Source organism: Littorina saxatilis, linkage group LG3 (genome assembly GCF_037325665.1).
Source record: "Littorina saxatilis isolate snail1 linkage group LG3, US_GU_Lsax_2.0, whole genome shotgun sequence".
Classification (NCBI taxonomy): Eukaryota; Metazoa; Mollusca; class Gastropoda; order Littorinimorpha; family Littorinidae; genus Littorina; species Littorina saxatilis.
The window spans coordinates 4,478,793-4,491,292 of NC_090247.1; the positions used below are offsets into that span (position 1 = coordinate 4,478,793).

Here is a 12,500-nt window from a genome sequence, read left to right on the forward strand (position 1 = left end):
CACACACACGCAAACACACACACACACACACACACACACACACACACACACACACACACACACACACACACACACACACACACACACACACACACACACACACGTCTTTTAAAAACAGCGCGCAAACACGGAATTCTCTATTAAACAACAGCACAGAAACACGGATATTACTGCACACACACACATATCCCGCAAGAACAGCGCACAAACGCGTACATTTCTCTTTTAACAACAGCGTATTTGTGTTTTTGTCCTGACACTATTGTGTTGATCGGGCACACCTCGCCATTCATTTTTCTGACTTTTTTTCTTTCTTTCTTTCTCTTCCTGTTTTTATGTATTTCTGTATTTTGTTTTGTATTTATTTCTGTATTTCTTTATTTCAGTATTTTTGTATTTCTGTCTTCTTTTTTTTTATACTTAAATTTAACATTCATTCATTCGTTCAATTATTGATTCATTCATCCATTCCGACATTCATTCATTCATTCATTCATTCATGTAATTATGTATTTATTTATTTCTCTACGTATTTTTAATTTTTTCTTTGAATAACTTATTCTTATGCTGGAACATTTGGGTCGCTTCCCCTCAGTCGAAAGCTACCAGCAATAATTGTCCACCTACCCAGCTTGACCTGCAAGGATTAGTGGAAATTGCCAACTAGTCAAACAATAGGCCGGCGTCACGAACTGAAAACTCTGCCTGAACAATCCTTCTCATTGCGGTCAATGCGCTTGCGCTAACATGGGGAGATTAATCAGGTCGTGAACAACCTAACCCTAACCCTAACCCTTACCCTAATCCTAACCCTAACCCATGGTTCGTTCGGTCAAAGGGTCGCATTTTTTTAAGTCCAAGATTGGCGCATGCGCATTGACCGCAATGAGAAGGATTGTTCAGCAGAGGTTTCAGTTCGTGACACCGGCCATTAACCAACCAACCAACCAACCAACCAACCAACCAACCAACCAACCAAAAGAGTGTAATTGTGACTCACGCTGTTGGCACTCGGCTCCAGTGTACCCGTCTGGACAGAAGCAATGTTTCCCATTGCTTGAAGGGGATCCCCCATTTTGACAAGACAGTTTGTCTAAGAAACACACCCAAAAAATCAATACACATGGAAAGAAAGAACAAGTCGCGTGAAGCGATCTAAAAACATTCTTTTATTCAATCTGTCGGCGTCAAACTAAAAGATCAACACTATAAAACGGTCATCGCCGATACTGTTTAATTTAGATAGCCTCGACTAACTACACCCGAGGACCGAGACGGGTCACACTCGTCTCCGCGAAGCGTGCGAACGTAGTACTTACTGAACCAATTTTTCTGTAATTCTGAGCACATTTTTAAAATAAACATGACATATCTGTATATTTTTGAATTCATGAGAAGATGAGGAATACATTCCCCCTCGATGTTAAAATATTTAGTCAAAACTTGACTAAATATAAAAAGGTCCGGGGATATCATTCCCAGGAACGCTCATGTCAAATATCATAAAGATCGGTCCAGTAGTTTAGTCTGAATCGCTCTACACACACACACAGACACAGACACACACGCACAGACACACACACACACACACACACACACACACACACACACACACACACAGAGTCACACACACACACACACACACATACACCACGACCCTCGTCTCGATTCCCCCTCTATGTTAAAACATTTAGTCAAAACTTGACTAAATGTAAAAACATGAAAAATGATACAATCTTCCGGAAACAGGTGGGTTTTTTCAAATCCGTCGTGGGTTTGTTGAATTACATCCCCCCTAAATATCGAACATTTCGCCTGCATAAAGACAAATCATTTATACTAATACTGCAAAAGCTTCATTTGTGTATGGTGCACATTTGCTGGTCATGTAATAATAGCATTTTGAGTATAACTTGTTGTGGAAGAGAGACACGGGTAACTGGCATTTTGACGGGCAGGCACCTGGCTTTTCAGGCAACATATGAGGTGTCTGAGACAGGGCTCCCCGTCGTACGCGTCCCTGCGTCATTTACGCACTGGAAGCCGAAAACACGTAATAGAAATGTATGGAGGGGGTCCCGGGATGCACTAGACTTTACAAGAGCGGGTCCTGGGACGCACTAAATTTCCTTTATCGTGCGTACCGTAGATACGCATACTAACGCACTCCCGTGTTTACAAAGTGTAGTTTGCCCACAATCGATGTCAAACGCACCATAAGACCATATAATGACGATACGTCATCATGCGCGGACCATAATACATGCATTACAGCTTGTTCTCGCCTCTGAAAAAGTGAGGATGTCAACAAAGCCGCGGTGTTCTCTCCCTTGCATCAACGTTACATGTGTTGCCAAATCTATAAATAGGACGATCCAGATCAAAATGAAAATTCAAATATCTCAACATTTAAGGGGTCCTAGACCACAATATTTTGCAGGGAACTTAATTTAGTCTGTCTCCAGCTGTTGGTAAAGCAATTAGCGTGTATAGTCATCGAGTACATATGGCTTTAATGTTTTATAAGTACACTGGGACCTTTCGGCTTTTTGACCCTTAGGACCCTCTGAAATTCTGCAGTGGGGGTCCATGGACCTTCTAAAAATTGAAAGTGGGGGTCCCAGGACGCACTAGGAGGGGCGTCCGAGGGGAGCCCTGCTGAGAGCACCACCGAACGGAGGGATTCTGCGAGCATCGCTCGCACCCCCCGCCTGGCAGATTTATCAACACGTGAGGAGCAACCGTGACTGTTTATTCCAAGCGGTCAGAACAGACGCCATGGGAATGTCTCCCCTTCTTGTTCATTCATTAGTCTCGCAGAGAGTGAGGCAGAGAGTGAGGCGCAGAGAGTGAGGCAGAGAGGGCCTAGGGAGGTAGAGAGTGAGGGAGGCAGAGAGTGAGGCAGAGAGGGAGGTAGAGAGTGATGGAGGCAGAGAGGGAGGTAGAGAGTGAGGGAGGCAGAGAGGGTGTCACTAAAACTCGAAAAGACGCGAAAAGACGCGAAAAGACGCGAAAAGACACCTTCTTGTAACAATCACCTCCTTACTTTTCTTTTCTTTATTTGGTGTTTAACGTCGTTTTCAACCATTCAAGGTTATATCGCGACGGGGAAAGGGGGGAGATGGGATAGAGCCACTTGTCAATTGTTTCTTGTTCACAAAAGCACCAATCAAAAATTTGCTCCAGGGGGTTGCAACGGAATTCGCTATCTCTTAAATGAGGCTTTGATCTGAGCGCATCAAACATTCCCACACGAACGTGTTATCAGCGGCTACCCCGGGTAACTCATAAAAGTTACGCAACTGACCACACGCCAGCTGAGCTGGTATTCTATCCATCCGATCCGACAAAGGAATTAACATCTACTTGACAAAACGCCGATTCCCCCAACATACCCAGTCAAGCTGGCGGCACATTACATTACGACCACCTGGGGCCCAAGCGATCCGTTTATGGCGAGCTTTTCACAAATGACCGCCCACTTCAAACAGATAAAAACTTCCTTCACCCAAAGAAGACTGTTAATTCAGTGTGCAGCTGGCTGGACACGGCTAGCGAATACCAACACACATCCACACACACACCCTCGTATACACACACACGCACACACAAGCTCATACACACATACACACACTTACACACACTTACAGTACACACACACACACACACACACACACACACACACATGCGAGAGAGAGAGAGAGGAAGAGAGAGAGAGAGAGGAAGAGAGAGAGAGAGAGAGCCGGAGAGAGAGAGAGAGAGAGAGAGAGAGAGAGAGAGAGAGAGAGAGAGAGAGAGAGAGAGAGAGAGAGAGAGAGAGAGAGAGAGAGAGAGAGAGAGAGAGAGAGAGAGTGTGTGCATGTTTTGATGATTGTTTATATTAAATCACCAATCTCGACTAAAACCAGTTACATGTACCAGGACTTTTCGCGTCTTTTCGCGTCTTTTCGTGTCTTTTCGCGTCTTTTCGCGTCTTTTCGCGTTTTAGTGACACCGGGCAGAGAGGGAGGTAGAGAGTGAGGGAGGCAGAGAGGGAGGCAGAGAGGGAGGCAGAGAGCATCAGAAAGTGTTAAAAAAAGAAGGAGGAAAAATAATCTATAGTTATACATGCAGCAGCAAAAAGAAAGGACATTTTTCTGGGACTCGCGGGGCAGATGCTGGACAGTGACATGAGGACAGCAAAGAAGTATGAAGAAAAGCCCTTCCCAACCCACCCTCGTCCACTTTCACTTGGTCTTAAGACTGCTTCGGTTAGATTACGGGCTTTCACCGGCGGAGAAAAACAGGAGGAGGATTTCAAGCCCCGATGAAATTAACAAACATTCGTACCAGTTGGCGGTTGACAAGAGTTGGTGATTGGGTCCATAGTGCTACCGTCACAGCACTGCAGCTGGCAGGATCTGGATATACAGTTCCTGACCAGGCTGTACACACAGCGGCGGAATGGGCGCATGGTGACAGGTTCCTCTGTTGAATTCGTGGGCGTTGTGGTTACCCTGGATACAAGAAAATCAAGATTCATAAGGCATAAGATTGTTAATACAACCACGTGCAATACACAGGATTGTTGCTTGGTTTGAGTACATAAATTCAATACATTCAAACACAACAGGATACAGATTGCTTACCGAATTGCTAAAACACACACACACACACACACACACACACACACACACCGTACACACACGCACGCACGCACACACACACGCACACGCACACACACACATACACACACCGTCATACACACACACACACATACACACACATAAACACACACACACACACATACATACACACACACACACACACACACACACACACACACACACACACACACACGCACGTACGCACACACGCACGAACGAACGCACATGTACTCCCGCACGCACGCACACGCACACACACATACACACACACACACACACACACACACACACACACACACACTCAAACGATGGTGCTGTTCGTGTGTGTTCCTAAATATTGGATGAGGAAAGGGGGTGGGGGTGGGGGGGTGGGTGGGGTGGAGGGAATGAACGACGAGTTAGGATGAAAGTGCTGTAATAGTATGTTCCAGCGTGTATGTGTGTGTGTGTGTGTCACGGTGTGTGTGTATGTGTGTGTGTGTGTAAGTGCGTGCGTGTATCTGGGTGTATGTGTGTGTGTGTGATTGTGCGTGCGTGCCTGTGTGTGTGCGTGTGCGAGCGTGCGTGCGTGTGCGAGCATGTGAACGAGCGTGCGTGTGCGTGTGCCTGTTTGTGAGTGCATGCGTGCGTGTGCGAACGTGCATGTGTGTATGCGAGCGAGTGTTCGCGTATTTGTGAATGCATGCCTATGTGCGTGCGTGCGTGCGTGCGTGCGTGCGTGCGTGCGTGCAGACGTGCGTCCGTGTGTTCGTATGCGCATTTATGAGCGTGTTGAACTTGAAAACAAACAATCATACAACCACACATTATCAAGCAATGCCACAGGGCTACCATAACAAACAATCATACAACCACACATTATCAAGCAATACCACAGGGCTACCATAACAAACAATCATACAACCACACATTATCAAGCAATGCCACAGGGCTACCATAACAAACAATCATACAACCACACATTATCAAGCAATACCACAGGGCTACCATAACAAACAATCATACAACCACACATTATCAAGCAATGCCACGGGGCTACCAAAACAAAAAACTCCGACACAAAGCAAACCAACGTTACCCCCAGTAGTTGGCATGCGCGTTTACGTCCGTGTTGTAACGGAAAAACAAAACAAACAAGTCGCGTAAGGCGAAATTACAACATTTGGTCAAGCTGTCGAACTAACAGAATGAAACTGAACTCACTGCATTTTTACAGCAAGAGCGTATACTCGTAGCATCGTCAGTCCACCGCTCGATGCACAGGCAGTGAAATTGACAGGAAGAGCGGGATAGTAGTTGCGCTGAGAAGGATAGCACGCTTTTCTTTATCTCTATTCTTTTTAACTTTCTGAGCGTGTTTTTAATCCAAACATATCACATCTATATGTTTTTGGAATCAGGAACCCACAAGGACTAAGATGAAATTGTTTTTAAATCGATTTCGGAAATTTTATTTTAATCATAGTTTTTATATTTTTAATTTTCAGAGCTTGTTTTTAATCCGAATATAACATATTTATATGTTTTTGGAATCAGAAAATGATGGAGAATAAGATGAACGTAAATTTGGATCGTTTAAAAATTTTTTTTTTTTTTTTTACAATTTTCAGATTTTTAATGACCAAAGTCATTAATTAATTTTTAAGCCACCAAGCTGAAATGCAATACCAAAGTCCGGCCTTCGTCGAAGATTGCTTGGCCAAAATTTCAATCAATTTGATTGAAAAATGAGGGTGTGACAGTGCCGCCTCAACTTTTACAAAAAGCCGGATATGACGTCATCAAAGGTATTTATCGAAAAAAAGAAAAAAAACATCCGGGGATATCATTCCCAGGAACTCTCATGTCAAATTTCATAAAGATCGGTCCAGTAGTTTGGTCTGAATCGCTCTACACACACACACACACACAGACAGACACACACACACACACACACACACACACACACACATACACCACAACCCTCGTCTCGATTCCCCCCTCTATGTTAAAACATTTAGTCAAAACTTGACTAAATGTAAAAAACCATACAACCACACATAGTAAAGTAATACCACAGGGCTACCAAAACAAAAACTCGGACACAAAACAAAGCAACGTTACCCCCAGTTATTGGCATGGTTGTGCCACCCTCGTCTCCCATGCCCATGTCTTCCTCCTCGTCTCCCATGCCCATATCTTCCTCCTGGTTGTCGTTTTTTACGAACGAGGGGTTTCAAGTTACTTCCGGACAATTTCGTGTCGTCCGTGTCAGAATTTGTGTTCCACTCGTCGTCGTAGAAGTCGGGAGAATCGGCCTCTCCAGTGGCGTTGTTTTTCGGCCAAGTCACCGTGCTGTTGCTGGAGGAAAGAAAGAGAGTAAGAAAAATGTTTTCAATGAAAGCAGCAAGCAATCATTCGTAGTAGTTATCGAAACCAACTGGTTCACAGCTTGTAAAAGTGAAAAAAGCACACCATGTGCGTAGTGTATGGATCTTTTCATCATTGACAAAACGAAATATTCATCACTTCGACCTCTCTTTATATGGACGAAGAAATGAAGATACACGACAGAGAAAAAGTGGCGGTGCATGGTTGCGTGACCCACATGGATAAAGCAAAATGATAACAGCTAGTGAGATTTAATCTTCTCCTTCTTCTTCAGCGTTCCAGAATGTTCTGGTTACGTGTGAGCTCGTTTGCCCATTTGGGTTCCCCACACTATACTCTGAGAGCATAGTCAGTTCACTCTGCTTTCGTTGAGTAGGCATGCTGGGTATTTTCGTGTTTCCATAACCCACCGAACTCTGACATGGATTACAGGATCTTTTCCGTGCGCACTTGGTCTTAACTTGTGCTTGCGTGTACACACGAAGGGGGTTGGGTCACTAGCAGGTCTGCACATAAGTTGACCTGGGAGATCGGAAAAATCTACACTCTTAACCCACCAGGCGGCAGCGATCGGGATTCGAACTCACGACCTCCCGATTAGGAGGTCGACGTCTTACCACCACGCCATTGCGCCCGATTTAATCTAAAACATGTACTCTTCAGACATGTTGTCAAACCGGAAGAGGTGGCAGTTCTGAATTCACGCTTACCCGAACATGGATATCGTCTCTGAGTCTGCACATGACGTTGACCCGTGTCCGTCCCATGCAGGGCCGGACCAAATGAGTTGTAAGGGGGGGGGTTCCTCCTTTTTTTGGGGGGCAAATCAGCGAAGTGGCGAAGCCGAACTAGGGGGGTCCGGGGGCATGCTCCCCCGGAAAAGTTTTGAAAAACGGTTAAAATCTGTGCAATCTGGTGCATTCTGGGCCTTGTTTTGAGGGTTAAGAGCAGCATTGTTTTGGTGCTAAAACTAGTAAAAAAAACCAAACACTCAAAGCAAGGTACATGCTTTTTTCCAGGGGTGGGGTTCCGGAACCCCTGGAACCCCCCCCCCCCCCCCCCCTGGGTCCGGCCCTGCCATGTAAATCCAACAAAAAGCAATTACCTTTCGAAGTTGTCCGGACAGCGTACCGTGACGTTCTGAGTACACTTGAAAAAAGTGTGGGTACACACTCGGCACAGGTTGTTGCCCAGTCGAGTGGACATGGTGTTGTTTTTCAATGCCTGCCTGATGGAGAAACACACTGTTACTACTATTTAGTACACTCTTTGACTGCAATTTATGTTCCTTATATGGTCAAACGCGTCACTAAGCGCCCCACTAAAGAAAGACTGTCACTCGGGATTAATTCCCAACGTGAGTTATAAATAGAACATTATAAGATGTTTGATGGGTTGTTGACAGACCAGCTTTTTTTTCGTCCGAGGGGGAGCATATCGTCTTTTGTTTCATATTTATTGACCAAGGCCGAAGGGTTTGCTTTTGATTATCCATGTAATAGGGCTTCCTGCAACTATGGTAACCGGGGATTTATTCCCCGGGGAACATGAGATTTATTTCCCAGGTGCTTGTGAATGAAAACTCGTGAAAATGATGACAATGTGTAATTATTATCTATTTATTCCCCCCTCTGCTTCTTTACCTCTGTAAACTTGTAGAGCTAGTTATTTTTCGATAATGACCCAGCAACCAAACAAATAACGAGCCAGCAACAGCCTGAATCCTCGATAGTGCAATGGGTTGAGAAGCTGTTCTGTTTCGGTACTACTTTTGCGACTGAAAAGTTCCGAACGCTCTATACGTACGAAGTATACATCTCTGGAGCAAACAATACAAACATACCGCATTTAAATTAACAACTACAGGCCTGAACACATGAATATCCATATAAAATCCATGAGTTCGGTTGTTTTCTGAATCTAGATCTGCTGTGCACAAACCGTTCATCACAAGCAAATTCCCAAGGCAAGTAACTCATACTCTCGCGACAAGAGTAGTTCCCCTTCTTTTAACTCAGTTTCTTCGACAACACTGACTGCAATCCGACGGTCAGTTTTCAACAATATTTCATTTTATAAACAGATCACACGCAACCAAATGCACACATCTCATCAATTTAAACAACATAAAGCGGTTTCATACACTATTTTCCCCAGAAAACTGAACTTCATACAGTAATTAACGTTGGAACACGGGTGCAAAAGTTCGTCTGCTAGTCCCATTTGACGCAAGAACATTATCTTAAGCGATACTAAAACATAAACAGAACACACAATACCTGCCTTTACCGCCACAGCAGAATAACAGCATATCTGTGTACTTGATTTTAGTCCAAAACAAGGAAACTGACAAGAAGTGTTAACAGAATGGAATGATTTGCACGGAACTATACAACCGCGCATCAATCGATCGCCTGCGCAGGTTGACTGGTTGAGTGAGTCGGATTCGATGAAACTTTCGCACAAAAACTCCTGTTTTCTTTGAATAACTGAAGAAAGGAGGAATAAAGAGGTTACACACCTCGTCTCAGTGATTATTAAAAATAATGGTCTCAGTTCGCGGTCATGAAAAAGCTCGCTGAAGCTCGCATTTTTCATGATCCGCTAACTTCGACCATTATTTTTAATAATCACTGAGACTCGGCATGTAACCTCTACGTATACTTTACTTTACTGTAACGTTTTGTTTTGTCCATCATTGAACGTCCCAATAATGTACTATTCTTGTTTTGTCCATTATTGAACGTCCCAATAATGTACTATTCTTGTTTTGTCCATTATTGAACGTCCCAATAATGTACTATTCTTGTTTTGTCCATTATTGAACGTCCCAATAATGTACTATTCTTGTTTTGTCCATTATTGAACGTCCCAATAATGTACTATTCTTGTTTTGTCCATTATTGAACGTCCCAATAATGTACTATTCTTGTTTTGTCCATTATTGAACGTCCCAATAATGTACTATTCTTGTTTTGTCCATTATTGAACGTCCCAATAATGTACTATTCTTGTTTTGTCCATTATTGAACGTCCCAATAATGTACTATTCTTGTTTTGTCCATTATTGAACGTCCCAATAATGTACTATTCTTGTTTTTCCATTATTGAACGTCCCAATAATGTACTATTCTTGTTTTGTCCATTATTGAACGTCCCAATAATGTACTATTCTTGTTTTGTCCATTATTGAACGTCCCAATAATGTACTATTCTTGTTTTGTCCATTATTGAACGTCCCAATAATGTACTATTCTTGTTTTGTCCATTATTGAACGTCCCAATAATGTACTATTCTTGGGTTTTTTATTTTGAATTTTGGAACGTTATTTGTCTATCATATCAGTTTTTGGATTTTTATTTTACTATACAAACCAATCGTCCGTGCTGCTTTACTTTGCTTTTGTTTCCCTCTGTGTTGTTGTTAGTCCCGAAGAAACCTCCATAGGCGAACATTTGTATTGGTGAGAACAGTATTGTTTCGTTTTTCACATTTTCTTAAAGCCTTGTTAAAACATGTGACATGAGGCCATCTTTTCAAACATACACGCTGGAAAATAAAATTGTATCCATCATTCAGCTGGTCGTTTTTGTTGTTGTTGTTGTTATTATTATTGTTGTTGTTGTTGTTGTTGTTGCGCAAACGCACGCTTACATGTACAGTCCTCCTCCTTTAAATAATTTGTCTGACTATTTCAAATCTAGCCGGGCTCTTACGTGAAATAAGGTCGCCCATTGACTTAGAATCATACCAAAAAGTAATGACCTGATTCCTTACTCCGCAGTGTTAATGGTTTAAAAAAAATTCTTTACAAAAAAGCCTAGTGAGCAAAGCTCACGAGACAAACTGTGTCTTAAGTGCAGAGATGGCATGGACATTAAGATTTGTTTCTCGGTAAGGTTTTCACGGTCCAAGATAAAAATTTAAAAAATCAGAAAAGTAATATTTGGAAGTGATTTTAAACATTATTTAACTATTCCTGAGGATAACGTACCTGCCTATTATTACTGTGGTAAAAGACTGGAAGAGATTAACCACTGCAGAATGCGCCTAAACATGAGTAACTTGAATTCTGATTTGTGCAAACGCTACCGTTCGGCTACCAGAACGAAACCGCTGACCATTATTTGACACATTGCCCTCTTTACGTAGATGCTCGCCTGTCAACAATAAATGTCATACCTGTAAATTACAGACATGTTGACATTTTGTTAAATGGTAGCGATAACCTTCCCCTTTGCACTAACAAGTTTATTTTTGAAACTGTATAAATAGAGAATACCACATGGCTTGCTGTGTCGTACCAGATAAGATTTACACGAGTTGGTTTTTTTAATAGTGAACTGCGAGCGAAAGCGAGCTGTTCCCTATTTGAAAAAGCAACGAGTGTAAATCTGGTACGACACAGCAAGTCATGTAGTATTCTGTTTATCCTACATTATATACTTCTGTGCCAGATCTAACTAAAAGTCACCGACAGCGCTATTGCCTTTGGATCAACCCGCTTTAGAACTTCAAACCACTTTACTCAATTTGACATTCATTCCTCCGCCATGACACACACTCTCAAACTAGGACAAAGTAGTTCGCCTTTGTTAACACTGTTAAGTTTAATATTGAACATTGATGAAATAAATTCGAACAACGAAATCATGGTCACTTCAAAATATACCAGATAAAAAGAAAAGCAGTGGCCACAGGATAAAAGAAACCAAAAGGAACAACAACAGCAAAGCATATCCTTCCGCGATAGGATGACAGTCAAGTCGGAGCCAGGCGAGTCGACAGCTTTCAGATGGTCACTTCTCGGTTTGGTGACTGCACAAATATTGGTTGATGTTGATGGTACCAACGTGCACAGGCCCTGCAAACAGTGTTGTTAGCGTTTGCTGGGATGTGATTGTGGCAGTGGCAGTGGAGACGGCTGGAGTTGAAGTGGCCGATGCGGGCGAAACCAATGTGTCGTCTGCCGACAGCTCCGAGACCGGTGCAGTGCCGTTTAGCATCAGACTGAAGCCACGGTGTTCCTCTTGGGAAATGCTGCTGTAATTGTTAATACTCTGGACGTTCTTGTGCCCAGATAGCTGCATTATTTTGGTCGGAGGAACGTTATTCTCGGAAAGTTTCTGCACTAGGAACTTGCGTGCAGAGTGGTTGGTGTACCTCGGGTTGATGATCCCAGCTTTTCTGCACATGTTTTTCATGGTTGCTGACAACTTGTTGACGCCGACAGGTTGGCGCTTGAACCATGGACATTCTTCAGATGCAACTTTTGTGTTTGTTGCACAATAGAAGGGGGAACTTGTCTCGGAGTAACCTTTTGGTCGGAGAGCTGCGTATGTTTTGTAAACTGCGACAGGGCAGCGCTCATTGTTCAACGCCCAAGCTTTCGGACAGACATCACGCACAGACTTTGGATTGTCGCCCTGGCATGTTTTGGATTGTCTTTCGCAAAATTGGAGATATTCTCTGCCATTACTGTC

The 12,500-nt window shown here is 43.2% G+C and overlaps 2 protein-coding genes across 2 annotated transcripts in view; both read right to left on the reverse strand.

Annotated features, from left to right (window-relative positions):
- LOC138961444 (uncharacterized) overlaps positions 1–12,500 on the reverse strand; it is a 36,508-nt gene that overhangs the window by 21,422 nt on the left and 2,586 nt on the right. Inside the window, exons 3-6 of the mRNA XM_070333094.1 lie at positions 8,122–8,244; positions 6,750–6,986; positions 4,330–4,496; positions 1,001–1,093 (exon numbers count right to left, since the gene is read on the reverse strand). Coding sequence (XP_070189195.1) covers positions 1,001–1,093; positions 4,330–4,496; positions 6,750–6,986; positions 8,122–8,244 — 620 coding nt within the window. The remainder of the gene's footprint in view (positions 1–1,000; positions 1,094–4,329; positions 4,497–6,749; positions 6,987–8,121; positions 8,245–12,500) is intronic.
- LOC138960814 (uncharacterized protein KIAA1958 homolog) overlaps positions 11,679–12,500 on the reverse strand; it is a 1,389-nt gene continuing 567 nt past the window's right edge. Inside the window, exon 1 of the mRNA XM_070332459.1 lies at positions 11,679–12,500. This exon is cut by the window's right edge and continues 567 nt beyond it. Within this exon, the coding sequence (XP_070188560.1) occupies positions 11,817–12,500 (684 nt within the window). The 3' untranslated portion in view covers positions 11,679–11,816.